This window comes from Brienomyrus brachyistius, unplaced genomic scaffold (assembly GCF_023856365.1).
Source record: "Brienomyrus brachyistius isolate T26 unplaced genomic scaffold, BBRACH_0.4 scaffold108, whole genome shotgun sequence".
Taxonomy (NCBI): domain Eukaryota; kingdom Metazoa; phylum Chordata; class Actinopteri; order Osteoglossiformes; family Mormyridae; genus Brienomyrus; species Brienomyrus brachyistius.
In genome coordinates this window covers 434,263-456,705 of record NW_026042383.1, presented here as the reverse complement: position 1 = coordinate 456,705, position 22,443 = coordinate 434,263, and the positions used below count along the sequence as shown (strand labels likewise).

The 22,443-nt window shown below is 46.5% G+C and overlaps 2 protein-coding genes and 2 non-coding genes across 4 annotated transcripts; 2 read left to right on the top strand and 2 right to left on the bottom strand.

Moving 5' to 3' along the window:
- The first annotated feature begins 2,852 nt into the window (after positions 1 to 2,852).
- Positions 2,853 to 2,924, top strand: trnad-guc (transfer RNA aspartic acid (anticodon GUC)). Its single transcript has one exon. It is a non-coding gene; the product is annotated as a tRNA-Asp (tRNA).
- Positions 2,925 to 3,483: 559 nt separating this feature from the next.
- Positions 3,484 to 12,198, top strand: LOC125727658 (splicing factor U2AF 65 kDa subunit-like; the record flags this gene model as incomplete). Its single annotated transcript, XM_049004530.1, has 10 exons — positions 3,484 to 3,532; positions 5,498 to 5,672; positions 6,020 to 6,123; positions 6,372 to 6,523; positions 6,874 to 6,990; positions 7,078 to 7,216; positions 8,449 to 8,528; positions 11,472 to 11,594; positions 11,686 to 11,772; positions 11,959 to 12,198. Coding segments are annotated over exons 1-10 (1,266 nt in total), but the record flags the coding sequence as incomplete, so codon positions are not given.
- A 754-nt stretch (positions 12,199 to 12,952) lies between these two features.
- Positions 12,953 to 21,620, bottom strand: LOC125727659 (splicing factor U2AF 65 kDa subunit-like; the record flags this gene model as incomplete). The annotated part of the gene is made up of 10 exons (XM_049004531.1): positions 21,489 to 21,620; positions 19,349 to 19,523; positions 18,898 to 19,001; positions 18,498 to 18,649; positions 18,031 to 18,147; positions 17,805 to 17,943; positions 16,497 to 16,576; positions 13,557 to 13,679; positions 13,379 to 13,465; positions 12,953 to 13,192 (listed from the first exon to the last, which is right to left on the bottom strand). Coding segments are annotated over exons 1-10 (1,266 nt in total), but the record flags the coding sequence as incomplete, so codon positions are not given.
- Positions 21,621 to 22,096: 476 nt separating this feature from the next.
- Positions 22,097 to 22,168, bottom strand: trnad-guc (transfer RNA aspartic acid (anticodon GUC)). The gene has a single exon. It is a non-coding gene; the product is annotated as a tRNA-Asp (tRNA).
- Between the last annotated feature and the right edge of the window lie 275 nt (positions 22,169 to 22,443).

The window sequence follows — 22,443 nt, the reverse complement described above, 5'->3', positions numbered from 1 at the left end:
GGATGGTGCATTCCTCATCGGAACTATAATTAATTACGAGTAATTGGGACTTTCCACTTTCCGGCTGCCTCCGCGGCCATTGGCAGTCAGGCGCTCCCGGGGGTTTCAGACCAGCGCAGCAACAGCGCTGCTAGGGGGAAGCCTAGTGTTTACAGGGAGGGGTAACTGCTTACCGGGGCAACAGGTTTTTTGCCCATTCAAGTCTGTTAATGCATCTGCCATCTACTGCCTAAAAGTCCCCTCCTTTCCATTCCGACTTCTTTTCCAATCTGGGCTGTAAATCAGGGAAATCTGCTCCCTTGCTATTTAAAACCTCATCTGCATCGCCCGGGAATTCAGGACAACAGCGTCTTGCAGAAGTGCATAATGAGGGAGACGGATAGCGATATTTCTCCAGGCATGACTGACTGCCTCTGGCTATCAGCGAAGTTTGCATCGGGACTATCAAACCGTACAGCTCAGCATGCGTAGCGGCGCGACTCGGGACTGGCCTACAGATTATTTGTACTAATAGCCTCTCAGCAGAAAGATAAATAATTCAGCAGATAAATTGACGCCAGGGGAAGAAAATCCCAAAAGCTTCAGGCGAATGGGGTGTCTATGTTATGGACAAGCTCAATTCTGACATTTATTAATTCACAGGCTCAGCAATATCAATGGAACAGAACATGCTTCTGTCAGACACGTGAATTGCATATGCTTACACATAAATGCAGCTAGGCTAATCTGTTGTATGGATGACAAATTCTATTACTTCATTTGTATTTATTATTCAAAAGACTCGTTTATTTCTGTTATTTTATTACAAAAAAAAAAAAACCTGATGACGTCTTTCGCCAGCTGGGGCGCCATCGTCGTCACGAAGGGAAAAAAACAATCAATTAACCTCACATAAGAGCACCAGGTAACGCTACCCTACAGACTTCTCGGCCCTACCTTCTTCCATGATGGAGTACTTCTGAATTAGCCACTCCACGATATCATTTCCTGGGAAGGCATAGCGAGGAAGGCATCTAGTTAGAGTCGAGAAATGCATTAAGCCGTCATAAATCAAAAACGCTGAACTCGATAAATAAATTACATAAATAAATATGAGCGCAAGGAGATCGATGACAGTCTTAATGCACAGGATTCCCGAAGACCGCCGATGTATGGGCTTTCCTGTGAAGGGCTTAAATGACCATTAGGACCCGGCCCCCGGGACACTGCACGGCCGGGTGTAAGACAACCCGGGCGGCACGAAAAATTATTTTTAAAAAGTAAAATATGTATCGTGCACCTGTCATCGCATGTGGAATCACTGTGATTAACAGTCTTTGATTCTTCATCTTTATCCCCATGTCGGGATCTTGCATCGCCACAATGACTTGTTCAATCTGGGATAAGAAGAATAGTCAAAATCGTGAAATCAAGGTGACGACAGACATAGTGAAAACGTTCAACCTAGTAATATAATAATTGCTTAATGTGTGATTTGATATGTAATCGTTATATTCATCATTAAATCACCGGAGAGACACACTCATATATTTAGGCATATATATAAGTAAACTACAAGGTTTTTCCTCTGACTATCTTAACTGCACGTCAAAGACGTTATCGGATATTCCCGACTACAGACTTTCGGTTTGATCATTTATTCGCGTTATTAATTCGGCTCCTGATTACATTAAACTAAACATGCTCAGATTGTTACAACCTTTGCTTGTCGGTTATTTTTGGGATCTTTCTGGATGGGCTCAAGGCGGGGTCTGTAAGCACAAGCAAACTGCCAGCACTTTTGTTTTACATGAAAATAGTTTGATGTCGGCCTATTGCGTTATTGTCTGGCTATAATTTGGAGGCAATATTAAACAATAGGCCCATATATTGTAAATATACATGTTGTGTTGTTTTGTTGTTATCACAAACGTATAGCCTGATCATAAATTTCATGGATACCTGGATGTTGTATGTTCCATTATATTTATGAATGAATGATTTATGTGAAGTCTGGCTTAGATTCGAGAATTAATCATATAGATTAAAAAAAGTTTTCATTTAAAACTTATCTCATATAATAAAATCCTCGTCCGAACGAACATATGTCAGAATGAAAAAACATTTAAATTATTTTTGTGATGCATCAGTATCAATAGCTACAACGTCATAACAGATATAGATATAATGCGGTTCATACTTTTGAAGTTGATGCGTATCTCCCGAAAAAAATCAACTCCAGAAGAGTCCGCGTCTGTAAATGCCTGAACTTCGGAATCGATCCTACCTTTGTTAGGCGCGGCATCTGTGTCTTGCAGCTGTTCCCTTGGATAAAGATGTTAATTGTCATGCTTACAGCATCTCGATCTCCGGCGTTTGTGAAGTTGGGATTGATGCTGTCCTGTGTTTTTTTTTTCCTTCCACACTTAAGCTCTGCTTGTTACTGCCCCATAGCGGAGCGCAAGTGAAACGGACTACCGGAGATTTGCACTGTTTTTCTGTTAGTGTGTATAATCAAAATATGACTCAGTTTGGCCAGTTAGAAAAATATGATAATAGAAAAGTATTCTTTTCCTCTCACTTTTTTTTCTTGATTTAATTACCGACTTCACGTACTTACACTGTGTCCCGTTGCACGATGTAATATTGCGAAACTATGATTTTGTGGCAGTGTTTTGTAAAGGAATTTTCCGTTTAATCATCGTCTTAGTATAAAGCTATATGGTTGTTCTGGTATCAGTGGACGTACATTATGTATTTTTTCTTCTCTTGAGCACCATGGTCATGACATGAAGCTCAGTCATTGATTACTCGCAAATGTTAGTAGTCATCCGCTGTTTATCTTGAAGATGTAAAAGTAGTGCGCGTACATCTCCTCGTTAGTATAGTGGTGAGTATCCCCGCCTGTCACGCGGGAGACCGGGGTTCGATTCCCCGACGGGGAGAGTCTGCATCTTTTTGCCTCGGTCTCAAAAGGCACCAAGCTAGAACCGGCCCCGTGTTAGTGGAAACGGGGCTTGTGACTTGTACTCATGCATAATATTCTGCGGGTCGCTCAGCAGCGCAGCATATGAAACTAGACTCGGATTGTAAGTGTGTGGTTTTGATAATTGATGTATGGATGGATGGATCCTTAATAAGAGATATAAACAATAAGGTCCAGTCGCCAACTAATCATGTAAAATACGTCATAAACTCATGGTTGTTAAACCCAGAATAAAAATGAAGACGTATAACTAGGAAAGTCAACTTGCACATTTCAATTTTGGTTCGATATAATCACGTTGTCCTTAACCCTCCAGTGCAGGAGGGGACGGTAATGCGCATCGAATGTTTCCGAACCTGTGTGTGATACAACCGAGGAAGAGCCGATGACTTCGGGGGAGGAGGGGCAGGCGACTCGGAAGAAAAAGCAGCAGAACCCAATGCAGCCTGTAGCCCATTCAAAGGCCTACTGTTGGACCTCTGCTTATTTTGCAATACGTCTTTAGTACGGACTGAAAAATGTCCGATTTCGATGAGTTTGAGAAGCAGTTAAGCGAAAATCGGCAAGGTAAGTTTGGCTTTGAAGATCGGTGTATGCTCCCTGTTTTAGGGTAATAAAGTGGCCGGCGTGTCCTAGCGCCGAGGATGGTGCGGAGGGCACTTCTGCTGGTTCCGAAAAGAAAAGTGCGGCTGGGAAATCGGTGCCTTTTATCCGAGCGCTCGCCGATTCTGAAACCTGCCCGATTCTTCTTCTCCCAGCTGCCGCAGGATCCCCGAAAACTGACCGCTTTGGTAAATCAGTGACATTCTTTGCTTGGCATTGTTATAGAGATCGCTAGGCCTGCATCCATCAGTGCCCGGCGTACATAACATGGACATTTCAATGAAACGTTATTGGGGTGCACTCGATGTGAAAGCCTGCGGTTTTATTTATTTAATTATTTACCATTATACACTTGGATCATAAATTGCGACCCGCGTATTTTCATTCGCAGTAACACACTATGCATGGATGTTTGTTGCAAGCGTTATATTTTCAAGATCACGTTTAAAGTTTTATGCAAATAAAAACGACCGCGACCACTTGATTTAAAGTCCGCACTTAATAACAGTGTTAGTTACTTGGTTTTTAAATACTACGACGAGTTTTCTATATAATGATATGATTTTGTCTCTTTCCGATGCACAATAGCCTTTCCCTTGGGTCCGAAATGCTGGCCCTGTCATCCGTACAGAATAAGTCTTTCTCACACGATCGCCGTTTCTTCATGATGTATAGACTCTAAAAATCAGCCGCGTTCCCTGGAATCATAACAACTGCTTTTAGGTCGTTATTGCAAAGTCTTGCACCTGTATCTACCTTTACAGCGGATAGCAGTAACTAACAATGATGTACAGTTATATAACAATACACATATAACTTCATTAAAGTGCAGAGAATCCAGTAAACTGAATAAACTTAAGCCATACTAACGCAACTGAAATATACAACATGCGTTACAACGGAGTCGAAAGTAGGATTGATTTATGTACCTATCAAATGGCAATCTTGTCATATCAGCTCCTTATCACTAAATCACTAAAATGTCATTCGAAACGACCTGATTCGGCTAGACGAGCACTAAGTGCCGCCGTGTTTGATAAACTAGCAGTTCCAGTCATTCATATCTGCGCTCTGACTATGCCTGCGATTGCGGTAATTGGTTATTACCGATTTACGTAAGATGCATTGGCCGCTCCGTGTCTGTACTTTTGCAGCGGTGCATTACCGTAACGCTGTTATAACTGATGCATGAAGCTGATTCCTCGAGCAGCACCTGCGTTTAAATGCTTCACTGAAAACTGCACCTTCAGGGATTTATTTAAGCTTCTATATGAAGGACCTGCTGGGATAGAAAGGTGATATTTTATTGCTAGTTTAATAAAGTGCTGTCTGTCAGATTGAAACGATATTAATTACCCATCCATCGTCCAACCAGTTATCTTAGTCAGGCTCCCCTGGAGCCTATTCCAGGCAAATTCCCCATACAGAGAGCAGAGGCAAAATTCAGGCCTCCAGACTCGGAGGCGTGAGGCAACTGTACTCACCACTGTGCTCCTATATCATTAATTAGTCTGGTTATGTTTTTATTGTTTCACAACAGACTGACATTCAAGGGGATGTCCTTGTGCCCTTGAAATTATTAGCCATTGAGAGATGGGTGTGTTTGTTTCAGGAGGGTGTGATTGAATATGTGAATTGAATGGAGGTGCTTCATTCTGGTGAGGAAACTGGGGAGTTAGACCCCGTACCACATCTTGGTCTCCGTAAGTGACTTTTAAGGCATAGCGCTGGGTCAGTCAGCATCCAGCACCCCAGGGAAGTTGGTAATATGATTACTCTGTGACTCATGGGCTTCAAACCCACAACCATCCGGACACACATTCATAATCCCTCTGAGTTACACATCTTGGATTTATCGAAATGGATGGTAGGGGGGCAGTCATGTCGCTCCGCCCACCGTCTCACTGGTACCACGGTGTCGTCCCCCAGAGCGGGAGAAGGAGCGACACAAGAAGCGTAGCCGCAGCCGGTCTCTGAGCCGTGGCGAGAAGCACCGCCGCTGGAGCAAGGACTCCAGGGGGCGGAGTCACGAGAAGCGCAGCAGCAGCCGCGACCGCAAGGGTCGTGACCGACGGAGCAGCTCACGCGAGCACAAGAAGCACAGGTACCCCCCCTCACGGTCCCGGTTACAGGCACTGAAGCTGATATCTAGCATGGTTTGAGGCCTCTTAACAAGTTTCTTTCACAATCAACCAATTGGTTTCTTCGTGGTGGGAAGGGGGACTGTACCCATATTAAATTTTAACTGGCGTTTATAAGTAGCCCCCGCCATAGCGATGGGACCTCAAAGCCAGCCTAAAAAGTGGCGCATGGTCACACCCTCATGACCTTAAACTGCCTGCGATCCAAAGTTAAATGTAAACATTCTGCCATCTGTTTGTTTTTGCCAGATTCTGAGTGTTTACACTGTATTGTTTGGGGAAAACAACCTTCTGTTTTGTGTTTGGGCAGCTACTCTCCTCGGAGAAGCCGTAAGAAAAGGACATACAAGTACTGGGATGTTCCCCCTCCGGGATTCGAGCACATCACCCCCATGCAGTACAAGGCAATGCAAGGTTTGGATGCGACGCTTCCATGTGTGCTAGTTCAGTATTGCAAGGTTATGGTATATTGGTTGCAATGAAAGCATTTATTCTGGAGTGCCCTCCTCCCCCCTGCTGGTCAAAGAGGGAATAACACTTGGGATGATTTCAGAGAGTGTGAAGAGAGCTTAAACCTAGGGGTTAGAAGCAAATGAAGGCGACGATCCGGATGTTCTGGCCGTCCCTGGTTGGGGTCTTGAAGCCCTTTCTCCTCCCCACAGCTGCAGGGCAGATCCCCACGATAGCTTTACTGGCAACATCCACCACCAGCGGCGTGGCAGTGACGCCCACCCAGGTGCCGATGGTCGGCAGCCAGATGACCCGGCAGGCCAGGCGGCTTTATGTCGGCAACATCCCCTTCGGCCTGACGGAGGTGAGTCCAGGCAAAGTCCCGCGTTGCCTTCTGTCATGCATACTGGTGTCATGTGTAGCTCAGTGAGTTAGGACACTGAGCCGGTCACAAGAAGGTTGTTGGTTCAAATCCCTTGGGCAGCAGAGTGATTTCACCATTGGGCCCCCGAGCGCAGCCCTTAAGCACTATTTGCTCTAGGAACTGTCTGGTCCTGCTTCTTCAATGAAATGTATGTTGCTTTGGATGAAAGTGTCCGCAAAATAAATAGATAAATGTACTAGACTTGTCAGTCATTTTTTTTCTCGTTTGCCTGTTTTGATGTCTTCAGACGTCTGCCTGTCTTCATTCAGTGTGTCTGCCTGTCTTTTTAGGAGGCCATGGCAGATTTCTTCAATACCCAGATGCGATTGGCTGGCTTATGTCAAGGTCCCACCAATCCCGTCCTCGCTGTTCAGATAAACCAGGACAAGAACTTTGCCTTCCTTGAAGTAAGAGTCTTTCCTGCCTAATGGCTGCTGTGTCCAGGCGGAGACCGCAGCCTTCCCTGATTAACGACGTTCTTCGTTCTGCCCTAGTTTCGGTCCGTGGATGAGACCACGCAGGCAATGGCCTTCGACGGCATCATTTTCCAGGGTCAGTCGTTAAAAATCAGGCGGCCCCACGACTATCGCCCCCTGCCTGGCATCTCAGAGCAGCCCACCTTCCACGTACCAGGTCCGTTTTGCTTGTCGCCGTCATAACCTTAATCTTTATTTACCTTTGAAGAGCCGATCGGCAAGGCCAGTTTTTTGTACTCGTTACGGACTGACTGTCCTTCGCAAGCTGCGGATGTCTTGTCATATAAAGAGGGAGACTTTCACTTTTATTTACTTAATGTTGTAAATATTTAGCAGACAGTTTTATCCAAAGTGAAGAATGTTTTTTTTTTTTTTTTTTTTTGAGAAATCAGGGTCAGCCTGTCCCTAGAGCAAACTCGCCGGCCCAGTGGTGTGATCACCAGTGATGTGAACCAGTGATCTTCTGATGATAACGCTGGCATCCTAACCAGCTGAGCCACACACACACACACACAGCTCAGTCACTCACTTCTTACTGTTAACATAGGGGTGTTGTGTGGCTCTGTGATGTTTGCCCATGAAAAGAAGGTTGCTGGTTCAAATACCAGGGTTGGCAGAGTGATTTCACCACTGGGCCCTTGAGCAAGGACCCTAACCCCCAAATTGTTCTAGGGTTGCTGGCTCCTATTCTAGTTAAAAATTCTGGACACACCTACTGAAAATGACTTGTTTTTCAGCAAGATAATGACCCAAAGCCCACCTTGAAGGTTATGCAAGTAGCTTATTACCTTGTGAACTAGGAAAGAGATGGTCCCCACAGCCCCCCAACCTAAACTCTATAGAGCTGGTTTGGGATCAGTTGGATGAGAGTAAGAGTAAGGTAGCCAGCTTGCGCGCAGAACTTGTGGAAACTCGAGGACTGTTGGAGAAACGGTCCAGGTGGGTACATATGTTAGCTGGTTGAGTCCGCAATGCTGTCATCGAAGCCAATGGCTCCTATTTTGAAGAGACAAAAATTTTATCTTTGCAGTACTTCATATGCATAACTTCCATGCCCAAAGGCCTTTTACTATAAGGTGAATAACAGCTAAAATAGAGACAAATGCATTAAGAGCAGGTGTGTCCATACTTTTGACTGGTGCTGCATGTGTCAGCATCTCCCATGGAGAGCAAGATGGGAGAGACAAAAAACAGTCGTCAAACTGCCCCAGTATTTAGGTATTTTTTTGCTGGAGTTACATTTATCTGATATTATATAGGAGATAACGACGTCATACTGATTTGAAGTTGGCTTATTTCACTCGCGCCGTTTGCTCGTGGTCATTATCCGGCATGTTGACGGTTTGCTGTGATCGGCCGGCTTTGGGCGCCGTGCCGCTCTGTCTGCAGGGGTCGTCTCCACCGTGGTTCCAGACTCGCCACACAAGCTCTTTGTCGGAGGCCTGCCCAACTATCTCAGTGACGATCAGGTACCCCGCCCTCAGTCTCTGTCGCCGGGGAGCCGACCCACAACCCTCCTGTGTTTCTGTCCCACTGCTGCACGTGGAACTCAAGCAGGCATGCACACACACGCACACGCACGCACGCACGCACGCGCACGCACATACATACATAAAATAAACACTCGTCTCTGTGTAACTGATTAGTAGGAAAAGAAAGCCTGTCAAAGTTACCTCACCGCTTAAAATTCATTACAAGATACTGGGGGGTCAAATGTCAGCATCATGTTTAAAGCTAGCTGCTGAAAATAGCCGCACATTTGAGGTTTTCTTTTTTTTTTTTTAAAGATATTCATGGGATTTATTAAACATTTATTAGACATGTAGGTAATGAGTTGACAGTTACATTACGCTCATTGTTTATCCAGCTGTAAATTATGAAGATATTGAGACCCCGCTAATGTAAAAGGTACGTTTCCCAAAACCTCATGTTATCGACTTGCATAGTTGGAACCATTCAGTTGTTATCTAATGTTGTTAGCAAATAACCTTATTAGCAACAAAGGCTTTGGGAAACGTGCCTTACAGCTGGCGGCTTGCCAAACCAGTCACGTAGCCAGTCCCTGTGCTGCCTGTTGCTGGGTACCCTGGAATATTTGTATATCGGGTTAATTGCTGAGTGTTAGTCGGATGAATCAGCCGCGTCGTTTTGCTGCATGAAAATTTAAAATCGAGTCATCTGCGCGTCACCTAACTGACGAATACCTCCACATTGCCGTACACCTGTGTTTGCCCAATCCCAGTCCTCGGGGAACCGCCGACTGTCCACATTTTCGCTCCCTCCTAGCTCCCAGCCAATCAGGAACACCGAATACCTGGTACAGGTGTGCTGAGAGGAAGCAAAAACGTGGACTGACCGGGGGGGTACCCCCGAGGACTGGGCTGGGAAACACTACCATAGACTGTGCTTGAAATGTGGGGGAGATCGACCAAGTCCCCAAACGCTTCAGTATTCGCAGACGTGCCGTGTCTCACGTCCATGTCCGCACACTGAGAACGATGACTTCACATCCCGTTAACAGCGATGGGGAGCTGCGGAAGAATCGTTCCCTACATTGCTGTGTCGCTCGAAAGGCAGAAAATACTTCGGACCTTTTTCCCGGTGAACGATTATCAGCTTCACTGGAGTTTTCACATCGTGCCCCATGCCCTATTCTGTTATGACGTCAGTGATGGATAATATTACCATAACAACATGCACAGATGAGGTCGTCTTACTCTGAAAGTGTTGAAAGGGTCACATTTTAGACATTTTCTACTTCTCATTAGCATCTTTTATGATTTTTTTTTTTTCTTCCTATATCGCCACCCCACTGAAATCGGCCCATTATAGACATAATCCATACAGGCATTTAATAGTTTACCTATTTATTTTGCAAAAGTTAATCGCAAAACGTTTTGCGTCCACCCCTGCATTGTAACATTTTGAGCTCCGGTGTCCCACTCACTTTAGCCTAAACTGTTAAAAATGGCAAGACTCAGCCCACAAGATAGTGATCGCGGTTTCAGTGAAAGGTAAGTGAGAAGTGCAGTCAGTTTGTTTTTCTTTGATTTTTTTCCTCCTTTTCGGATTGTCATCGTAATCTTTCTTATCCAGTGTGAGTCACATGTAATCCAAGTCAAGAGGAAGGCTGTACCAAAGCAGCACTGGGGGGAGAGAGTTTGAATCCAGCAGAACTGTTAATGTATTTCACGTCAAAGCCAGTAAATGTGCCATAGACAGGTGAAATGGAAACCGCTGCTTGTATCCTGGTGTTTACATTTTTTTTGCAGTCCCTGCTACCGCTTTGATACTTACAGCTCTTTCATTTTTGTTCCCCACTTTGTCCCCAGCTAGGGGCCTGTAAGATCGTTAAGTCTTCGCTCATAATTTGTTCAGTAGTACTGACCTACTGCTGCCATGCCAACATGTAACACAAGGCAAGTAAGACATTCCGTCCCTCGCACGGATATCCTCCCTGTCGACGGCCTGCCCCTGTGGGGGGGCTCTGTCCTGGAGTGCTCTTAAGCATATGGGGTCCTTTTTTTGGGGGTTGAAGGCTGGGGAGAGACTTATTATGCTGATCACAGGGTATAAATTTGATTTTTTATTTTTTTTTGCCCCTAAGAGAAGGTAGGAGGTAGCGCCCTCTTGTGGCTGCCAGTGTCCCAGGTGACTCCTTTCTGAAGTCAGTGGTTAATGCGGCTTTACAGTAGATTCCTGTAGAATAAGTGAGGAATGATGTTAGCAGAGCTATTTCGTCCTGTTTGGCTTCAAGCCGTGGCCCCTTTAGCAGGACCCTGTGGCGGCTCTTAGCTTTACCTGTGAGTTTATCTCCTGTAGGCTTTGTCCCTCTAATTAACTGCACCAATGTGGTTCTTGGTTTTAAGAACAGGAAGTCAGTGATTCGGCTGGGTTTGTGTTCTGCCGAGTCGCCCCCCCCCCCTCCACATTGTATACATGGAACACTTAACATATAATTAGCTGTTTTTATTTAGTTTTTTTTTTATATACCATCTAGCTTAATTATTGTGGCCCTTAAAATCAGATGCAACTCGGTCCATATTTCAAAATTCGTAGTTGGAATTATCAGAGAACTTGATTAGGAATTCAGTTGTGTTGTATATGCTGTAGGATGGGGGGGGGGAATCTGTGTTATCATTCATTGACAAGAATCAAAATAGTTACTTTTGTACGCTCCCAGTAAGTAAGTCATGCAGAAAGGGCACAGGGGGCTTTGAGCTCTAGTGTTGCACCGTAATGTCGAGCCACTTGTCATAAAGCCATTTTCCTGATGTCTTCACTGTTTCCTCATGTCGTTTTGCAAAGTTTAACATGCTGCTTCTCCCACAGTTAAGATTAGCATTTCTAGCGAGGCGCCGTGCCTGGACTGTCGGGCTAATCGCCCCCCCGCGTCTCCTCCTCTTGCCCAGGTGAAGGAACTCTTGACGTCGTTCGGACCTCTTAAGGCCTTCAACCTTGTGAAGGACAGTGCCACGTCACTGTCTAAGGGTTATGCTTTCTGTGAATACGTGGACATCAGTGCCACTGACCAGGTGCGTGAGGTGGGGCAGCAGCTGGAAGGTCTGGGGTGACTCGGGGCTTCCGGATGGAATTGCTGACGCTTGTGTGGGATGCATCCCGCAGGCCGTGGCTGGACTCAATGGCATGCAGCTCGGAGACAAGAAGCTCATCGTCCAGCGGGCAAGCGTGGGGGCTAAGAATGCCAACGCTGTGAGTATTTGCCCTCGGCTGCCGCCTTTCTGATGTCCTAAACCCAACTTGGTTCCTGGGTGCCTCCCAGGAAGCTTAATGCCCCTATTTCTTGGGTTTATTTGGGTCCATGTAAATTTCTCGCTGTTACTCGAGACGATTGGACGATCAGGGGGTATCTGACACTCTTGTCGCCCCCCGGGACAGACGGCCATCATCGAGACGCCGGTGACGCTGCAGGTTCCAGGGCTGCAGCGGCTGCAGAGCTCCGGCATGCCCACGGAGGTGCTGTGCCTCCTCAACATGGTCATGCCCGAGGAGCTGGTGGACGACGAGGACTACGAGGAGATCCTGGAGGACATCCGGGAGGAGTGTTGCAAGTACGGCAACGTGCGCTCCATCGAGATTCCGCGGCCCGTCGATGGCGTGGAGGTGCCTGGCTGTGGCAAGGTGGGACCCGTACTCTCCTGTACCAGTGGCAAAAAGAAGACCTCTGTAGGCACTAAACACAGGCTCATGGGAGCATTTCTTGCACAAAAGTGTTTTGAAAACGGAATAATTTTTTGTGTAAGAAAAACAATCTGATTGGTTCAGATAGACAGACAATCTGATTGGTTCAGATAGACGACGGACAATCTGATTGGTTCAGATAGACGACGGACAATCTGATTGGTTCAGATAGACGACGGACAATCTGATTGGTTCAGATAGACGACGGACAATCTGATTGGTTCAGATAGGCGACGGACAATCTGATTGGTTCAGATAGGCGACGGACAATCTGATTGGTTCAGATAGGCGACGGACAATCTGATTGGTTCAGATAGGCGACGGACAATCTGATTGGTTCAGATAGGCGACGGACAATCTGATTGGTTCAGATAGGCGACGGACAATCTGATTGGTTCAGATAGGCGACGGACAATCTGATTGGTTCAGATAGGCGACGGACAATCTGATTGGTTCAGATCTGAACCAATCAGATTGTCCGTCGTCTATCTGAACCAATCAGATTGTCCGTCGTCTATCTGAACCAATCAGATTGTCTGTCTATCTGAACCAATCAGATTGTTTTTCTTACACAAAAAATTATTCCGTTTTCAAAACACTTTTGTGCAAGAAATGCTCCCATGAGCCTGTGTTTAGTGCCTACAGAGGTCTTCTTTTTGCCACTGGTACAGGAGAGTACGGGTCCCACCTTGCCACAGCCAGGCACCTCCACGCCATCGACGGGCCGCGGAATCTCGATGGAGCGCACGTTGCCGTACTTGCAACACTCCTCCTGGATGTCCTCCAGGATCTCCTCGTAGTCCTCGTCGTCCACCAGCTCCTCGGGCATGACCATGTTGAGGAGGCACAGCACCTCCGTGGGCATGCCGGAGCTCTGCAGCCGCTGCAGCCCTGGAACCTGCAGCGTCACCGGCGTCTCGATGATGGCCGTCTGTCCCGGGGGGCGACAAGAGTGTCAGATACCCCCTGATCGTCCAATCGTCTCGAGTAACAGCGAGAAATTTACATGGACCCAAATAAACCCAAGAAATAGGGGCATTAAGCTTCCTGGGAGGCACCCAGGAACCAAGTTGGGTTTAGGACATCAGAAAGGCGGCAGCCGAGGGCAAATACTCACAGCGTTGGCATTCTTAGCCCCCACGCTTGCCCGCTGGACGATGAGCTTCTTGTCTCCGAGCTGCATGCCATTGAGTCCAGCCACGGCCTGCGGGATGCATCCCACACAAGCGTCAGCAATTCCATCCGGAAGCCCCGAGTCACCCCAGACCTTCCAGCTGCTGCCCCACCTCACGCACCTGGTCAGTGGCACTGATGTCCACGTATTCACAGAAAGCATAACCCTTAGACAGTGACGTGGCACTGTCCTTCACAAGGTTGAAGGCCTTAAGAGGTCCGAACGACGTCAAGAGTTCCTTCACCTGGGCAAGAGGAGGAGACGCGGGGGGGCGATTAGCCCGACAGTCCAGGCACGGCGCCTCGCTAGAAATGCTAATCTTAACTGTGGGAGAAGCAGCATGTTAAACTTTGCAAAACGACATGAGGAAACAGTGAAGACATCAGGAAAATGGCTTTATGACAAGTGGCTCGACATTACGGTGCAACACTAGAGCTCAAAGCCCCCTGTGCCCTTTCTGCATGACTTACTTACTGGGAGCGTACAAAAGTAACTATTTTGCATCTGATTTTAAGGGCCACAATAATTAAGCTAGATGGTATATAAAAAAAAACTAAATAAAAACAGCTAATTATATGTTAAGTGTTCCATGTATACAATGTGGAGGGGGGGGGGGCGACTCGGCAGAACACAAACCCAGCCGAATCACTGACTTCCTGTTCTTAAAACCAAGAACCACATTGGTGCAGTTAATTAGAGGGACAAAGCCTACAGGAGATAAACTCACAGGTAAAGCTAAGAGCCGCCACAGGGTCCTGCTAAAGGGGCCACGGCTTGAAGCCAAACAGGACGAAATAGCTCTGCTAACATCATTCCTCACTTATTCTACAGGAATCTACTGTAAAGCCGCATTAACCACTGACTTCAGAAAGGAGTCACCTGGGACACTGGCAGCCACAAGAGGGCGCTACCTCCTACCTTCTCTTAGGGGCAAAAAAAAATAAAAAATCAAATTTATACCCTGTGATCAGCATAATAAGTCTCTCCCCAGCCTTCAACCCCCAAAAAAAGGACCCCATATGCTTAAGAGCACTCCAGGACAGAGCCCCCCCACAGGGGCAGGCCGTCGACAGGGAGGATATCCGTGCGAGGGACGGAATGTCTTACTTGCCTTGTGTTACATGTTGGCATGGCAGCAGTAGGTCAGTACTACTGAACAAATTATGAGCGAAGACTTAACGATCTTACAGGCCCCTAGCTGGGGACAAAGTGGGGAACAAAAATGAAAGAGCTGTAAGTATCAAAGCGGTAGCAGGGACTGCAAAAAAAATGTAAACACCAGGATACAAGCAGCGGTTTCCATTTCACCTGTCTATGGCACATTTACTGGCTTTGACGTGAAATACATTAACAGTTCTGCTGGATTCAAACTCTCTCCCCCCAGTGCTGCTTTGGTACAGCCTTCCTCTTGACTTGGATTACATGTGACTCACACTGGATAAGAAAGATTACGATGACAATCCGAAAAGGAGGAAAAAAATCAAAGAAAAACAAACTGACTGCACTTCTCACTTACCTTTCACTGAAACCGCGATCACTATCTTGTGGGCTGAGTCTTGCCATTTTTAACAGTTTAGGCTAAAGTGAGTGGGACACCGGAGCTCAAAATGTTACAATGCAGGGGTGGACGCAAAACGTTTTGCGATTAACTTTTGCAAAATAAATAGGTAAACTATTAAATGCCTGTATGGATTATGTCTATAATGGGCCGATTTCAGTGGGGTGGCGATATAGGAAGAAAAAAAAAAAATCATAAAAGATGCTAATGAGAAGTAGAAAATGTCTAAAATGTGACCCTTTCAACACTTTCAGAGTAAGACGACCTCATCTGTGCATGTTGTTATGGTAATATTATCCATCACTGACGTCATAACAGAATAGGGCATGGGGCACGATGTGAAAACTCCAGTGAAGCTGATAATCGTTCACCGGGAAAAAGGTCCGAAGTATTTTCTGCCTTTCGAGCGACACAGCAATGTAGGGAACGATTCTTCCGCAGCTCCCCATCGCTGTTAACGGGATGTGAAGTCATCGTTCTCAGTGTGCGGACATGGACGTGAGACACGGCACGTCTGCGAATACTGAAGCGTTTGGGGACTTGGTCGATCTCCCCCACATTTCAAGCACAGTCTATGGTAGTGTTTCCCAGCCCAGTCCTCGGGGGTACCCCCCCGGTCAGTCCACGTTTTTGCTTCCTCTCAGCACACCTGTACCAGGTATTCGGTGTTCCTGATTGGCTGGGAGCTAGGAGGGAGCGAAAATGTGGACAGTCGGCGGTTCCCCGAGGACTGGGATTGGGCAAACACAGGTGTACGGCAATGTGGAGGTATTCGTCAGTTAGGTGACGCGCAGATGACTCGATTTTAAATTTTCATGCAGCAAAACGACGCGGCTGATTCATCCGACTAACACTCAGCAATTAACCCGATATACAAATATTCCAGGGTACCCAGCAACAGGCAGCACAGGGACTGGCTACGTGACTGGTTTGGCAAGCCGCCAGCTGTAAGGCACGTTTCCCAAAGCCTTTGTTGCTAATAAGGTTATTTGCTAACAACATTAGATAACAACTGAATGGTTCCAACTATGCAAGTCGATAACATGAGGTTTTGGGAAACGTACCTTTTACATTAGCGGGGTCTCAATATCTTCATAATTTACAGCTGGATAAACAATGAGCGTAATGTAACTGTCAACTCATTACCTACATGTCTAATAAATGTTTAATAAATCCCATGAATATCTTTAAAAAAAAAAAAAGAAAACCTCAAATGTGCGGCTATTTTCAGCAGCTAGCTTTAAACATGATGCTGACATTTGACCCCCCAGTATCTTGTAATGAATTTTAAGCGGTGAGGTAACTTTGACAGGCTTTCTTTTCCTACTAATCAGTTACACAGAGACGAGTGTTTATTTTATGTATGTATGTGCGTGCGCGTGCGTGCGTGCGTGCGTGTGCGTGTGTGTGCATGCCTGCTTGAGTTCCACGTGCAGCAGTGGGACAGAAACACAGGAGGGTTGTGGGTCGGCTCCCCGGCGACAGAGACTGAGGGCGGGGTACCTGATCGTCACTGAGATAGTTGGGCAGGCCTCCGACAAAGAGCTTGTGTGGCGAGTCTGGAACCACGGTGGAGACGACCCCTGCAGACAGAGCGGCACGGCGCCCAAAGCCGGCCGATCACAGCAAACCGTCAACATGCCGGATAATGACCACGAGCAAACGGCGCGAGTGAAATAAGCCAACTTCAAATCAGTATGACGTCGTTATCTCCTATATAATATCAGATAAATGTAACTCCAGCAAAAAAATACCTAAATACTGGGGCAGTTTGACGACTGTTTTTTGTCTCTCCCATCTTGCTCTCCATGGGAGATGCTGACACATGCAGCACCAGTCAAAAGTATGGACACACCTGCTCTTAATGCATTTGTCTCTATTTTAGCTGTTATTCACCTTATAGTAAAAGGCCTTTGGGCATGGAAGTTATGCATATGAAGTACTGCAAAGACAAAATTTTTGTCTCTTCAAAATAGGAGCCATTGGCTTCGATGACAGCATTGCGGACTCAACCAGCTAACATATGTACCCACCTGGACCGTTTCTCCAACAGTCCTCGAGTTTCCACAAGTTCTGCGCGCAAGCTGGCTACCTTACTCTTACTCTCATCCAACTGATCCCAAACCAGCTCTATAGAGTTTAGGTTGGGGGGCTGTGGGGACCATCTCTTTCCTAGTTCACAAGGTAATAAGCTACTTGCATAACCTTCAAGGTGGGCTTTGGGTCATTATCTTGCTGAAAAACAAGTCATTTTCAGTAGGTGTGTCCAGAATTTTTAACTAGAATAGGAGCCAGCAACCCTAGAACAATTTGGGGGTTAGGGTCCTTGCTCAAGGGCCCAGTGGTGAAATCACTCTGCCAACCCTGGTATTTGAACCAGCAACCTTCTTTTCATGGGCAAACATCACAGAGCCACACAACACCCCTATGTTAACAGTAAGAAGTGAGTGACTGAGCTGTGTGTGTGTGTGTGTGGCTCAGCTGGTTAGGATGCCAGCGTTATCATCAGAAGATCACTGGTTCACATCACTGGTGATCACACCACTGGGCCGGCGAGTTTGCTCTAGGGACAGGCTGACCCTGATTTCTCAAAAAAAAAAAAAAAAACATTCTTCACTTTGGATAAAACTGTCTGCTAAATATTTACAACATTAAGTAAATAAAAGTGAAAGTCTCCCTCTTTATATGACAAGACATCCGCAGCTTGCGAAGGACAGTCAGTCCGTAACGAGTACAAAAAACTGGCCTTGCCGATCGGCTCTTCAAAGGTAAATAAAGATTAAGGTTATGACGGCGACAAGCAAAACGGACCTGGTACGTGGAAGGTGGGCTGCTCTGAGATGCCAGGCAGGGGGCGATAGTCGTGGGGCCGCCTGATTTTTAACGACTGACCCTGGAAAATGATGCCGTCGAAGGCCATTGCCTGCGTGGTCTCATCCACGGACCGAAACTAGGGCAGAACGAAGAACGTCGTTAATCAGGGAAGGCTGCGGTCTCCGCCTGGACACAGCAGCCATTAGGCAGGAAAGACTCTTACTTCAAGGAAGGCAAAGTTCTTGTCCTGGTTTATCTGAACAGCGAGGACGGGATTGGTGGGACCTTGACATAAGCCAGCCAATCGCATCTGGGTATTGAAGAAATCCGCCATGGCCTCCTAAAAAGACAGGCAGACACACTGAATGAAGACAGGCAGACGTCTGAAGACATCAAAACAGGCAAACGAGAAAAAAAATGACTGACAAGTCTAGTACATTTATCTATTTATTTTGCGGACACTTTCATCCAAAGCAACATACATTTCATTGAAGAAGCAGGACCAGACAGTTCCTAGAGCAAATAGTGCTTAAGGGCTGCGCTCGGGGGCCCAATGGTGAAATCACTCTGCTGCCCAAGGGATTTGAACCAACAACCTTCTTGTGACCGGCTCAGTGTCCTAACTCACTGAGCTACACATGACACCAGTATGCATGACAGAAGGCAACGCGGGACTTTGCCTGGACTCACCTCCGTCAGGCCGAAGGGGATGTTGCCGACATAAAGCCGCCTGGCCTGCCGGGTCATCTGGCTGCCGACCATCGGCACCTGGGTGGGCGTCACTGCCACGCCGCTGGTGGTGGATGTTGCCAGTAAAGCTATCGTGGGGATCTGCCCTGCAGCTGTGGGGAGGAGAAAGGGCTTCAAGACCCCAACCAGGGACGGCCAGAACATCCGGATCGTCGCCTTCATTTGCTTCTAACCCCTAGGTTTAAGCTCTCTTCACACTGTCTGAAATCATCCCAAGTGTTATTCCCTCTTTGACCAGCAGGGGGGAGGAGGGCACTCCAGAATAAATGCTTTCATTGCAACCAATATACCATAACCTTGCAATACTGAACTAGCACACATGGAAGCGTCGCATCCAAACCTTGCATTGCCTTGTACTGCATGGGGGTGATGTGCTCGAATCCCGGAGGGGGAACATCCCAGTACTTGTATGTCCTTTTCTTACGGCTTCTCCGAGGAGAGTAGCTGCCCAAACACAAAACAGAAGGTTGTTTTCCCCAAACAATACAGTGTAAACACTCAGAATCTGGCAAAAACAAACAGATGGCAGAATGTTTACATTTAACTTTGGATCGCAGGCAGTTTAAGGTCATGAGGGTGTGACCATGCGCCACTTTTTAGGCTGGCTTTGAGGTCCCATCGCTATGGCGGGGGCTACTTATAAACGCCAGTTAAAATTTAATATGGGTACAGTCCCCCTTCCCACCACGAAGAAACCAATTGGTTGATTGTGAAAGAAACTTGTTAAGAGGCCTCAAACCATGCTAGATATCAGCTTCAGTGCCTGTAACCGGGACCGTGAGGGGGGGTACCTGTGCTTCTTGTGCTCGCGTGAGCTGCTCCGTCGGTCACGACCCTTGCGGTCGCGGCTGCTGCTGCGCTTCTCGTGACTCCGCCCCCTGGAGTCCTTGCTCCAGCGGCGGTGCTTCTCGCCACGGCTCAGAGACCGGCTGCGGCTACGCTTCTTGTGTCGCTCCTTCTCCCGCTCTGGGGGACGACACCGTGGTACCAGTGAGACGGTGGGCGGAGCGACATGACTGCCCCCCTACCATCCATTTCGATAAATCCAAGATGTGTAACTCAGAGGGATTATGAATGTGTGTCCGGATGGTTGTGGGTTTGAAGCCCATGAGTCACAGAGTAATCATATTACCAACTTCCCTGGGGTGCTGGATGCTGACTGACCCAGCGCTATGCCTTAAAAGTCACTTACGGAGACCAAGATGTGGTACGGGGTCTAACTCCCCAGTTTCCTCACCAGAATGAAGCACCTCCATTCAATTCACATATTCAATCACACCCTCCTGAAACAAACACACCCATCTCTCAATGGCTAATAATTTCAAGGGCACAAGGACATCCCCTTGAATGTCAGTCTGTTGTGAAACAATAAAAACATAACCAGACTAATTAATGATATAGGAGCACAGTGGTGAGTACAGTTGCCTCACGCCTCCGAGTCTGGAGGCCTGAATTTTGCCTCTGCTCTCTGTATGGGGAATTTGCCTGGAATAGGCTCCAGGGGAGCCTGACTAAGATAACTGGTTGGACGATGGATGGGTAATTAATATCGTTTCAATCTGACAGACAGCACTTTATTAAACTAGCAATAAAATATCACCTTTCTATCCCAGCAGGTCCTTCATATAGAAGCTTAAATAAATCCCTGAAGGTGCAGTTTTCAGTGAAGCATTTAAACGCAGGTGCTGCTCGAGGAATCAGCTTCATGCATCAGTTATAACAGCGTTACGGTAATGCACCGCTGCAAAAGTACAGACACGGAGCGGCCAATGCATCTTACGTAAATCGGTAATAACCAATTACCGCAATCGCAGGCATAGTCAGAGCGCAGATATGAATGACTGGAACTGCTAGTTTATCAAACACGGCGGCACTTAGTGCTCGTCTAGCCGAATCAGGTCGTTTCGAATGACATTTTAGTGATTTAGTGATAAGGAGCTGATATGACAAGATTGCCATTTGATAGGTACATAAATCAATCCTACTTTCGACTCCGTTGTAACGCATGTTGTATATTTCAGTTGCGTTAGTATGGCTTAAGTTTATTCAGTTTACTGGATTCTCTGCACTTTAATGAAGTTATATGTGTATTGTTATATAACTGTACATCATTGTTAGTTACTGCTATCCGCTGTAAAGGTAGATACAGGTGCAAGACTTTGCAATAACGACCTAAAAGCAGTTGTTATGATTCCAGGGAACGCGGCTGATTTTTAGAGTCTATACATCATGAAGAAACGGCGATCGTGTGAGAAAGACTTATTCTGTACGGATGACAGGGCCAGCATTTCGGACCCAAGGGAAAGGCTATTGTGCATCGGAAAGAGACAAAATCATATCATTATATAGAAAACTCGTCGTAGTATTTAAAAACCAAGTAACTAACACTGTTATTAAGTGCGGACTTTAAATCAAGTGGTCGCGGTCGTTTTTATTTGCATAAAACTTTAAACGTGATCTTGAAAATATAACGCTTGCAACAAACATCCATGCATAGTGTGTTACTGCGAATGAAAATACGCGGGTCGCAATTTATGATCCAAGTGTATAATGGTAAATAATTAAATAAATAAAACCGCAGGCTTTCACATCGAGTGCACCCCAATAACGTTTCATTGAAATGTCCATGTTATGTACGCCGGGCACTGATGGATGCAGGCCTAGCGATCTCTATAACAATGCCAAGCAAAGAATGTCACTGATTTACCAAAGCGGTCAGTTTTCGGGGATCCTGCGGCAGCTGGGAGAAGAAGAATCGGGCAGGTTTCAGAATCGGCGAGCGCTCGGATAAAAGGCACCGATTTCCCAGCCGCACTTTTCTTTTCGGAACCAGCAGAAGTGCCCTCCGCACCATCCTCGGCGCTAGGACACGCCGGCCACTTTATTACCCTAAAACAGGGAGCATACACCGATCTTCAAAGCCAAACTTACCTTGCCGATTTTCGCTTAACTGCTTCTCAAACTCATCGAAATCGGACATTTTTCAGTCCGTACTAAAGACGTATTGCAAAATAAGCAGAGGTCCAACAGTAGGCCTTTGAATGGGCTACAGGCTGCATTGGGTTCTGCTGCTTTTTCTTCCGAGTCGCCTGCCCCTCCTCCCCCGAAGTCATCGGCTCTTCCTCGGTTGTATCACACACAGGTTCGGAAACATTCGATGCGCATTACCGTCCCCTCCTGCACTGGAGGGTTAAGGACAACGTGATTATATCGAACCAAAATTGAAATGTGCAAGTTGACTTTCCTAGTTATACGTCTTCATTTTTATTCTGGGTTTAACAACCATGAGTTTATGACGTATTTTACATGATTAGTTGGCGACTGGACCTTATTGTTTATATCTCTTATTAAGGATCCATCCATCCATACATCAATTATCAAAACCACACACTTACAATCCGAGTCTAGTTTCATATGCTGCGCTGCTGAGCGACCCGCAGAATATTATGCATGAGTACAAGTCACAAGCCCCGTTTCCACTAACACGGGGCCGGTTCTAGCTTGGTGCCTTTTGAGACCGAGGCAAAAAGATGCAGACTCTCCCCGTCGGGGAATCGAACCCCGGTCTCCCGCGTGACAGGCGGGGATACTCACCACTATACTAACGAGGAGATGTACGCGCACTACTTTTACATCTTCAAGATAAACAGCGGATGACTACTAACATTTGCGAGTAATCAATGACTGAGCTTCATGTCATGACCATGGTGCTCAAGAGAAGAAAAAATACATAATGTACGTCCACTGATACCAGAACAACCATATAGCTTTATACTAAGACGATGATTAAACGGAAAATTCCTTTACAAAACACTGCCACAAAATCATAGTTTCGCAATATTACATCGTGCAACGGGACACAGTGTAAGTACGTGAAGTCGGTAAT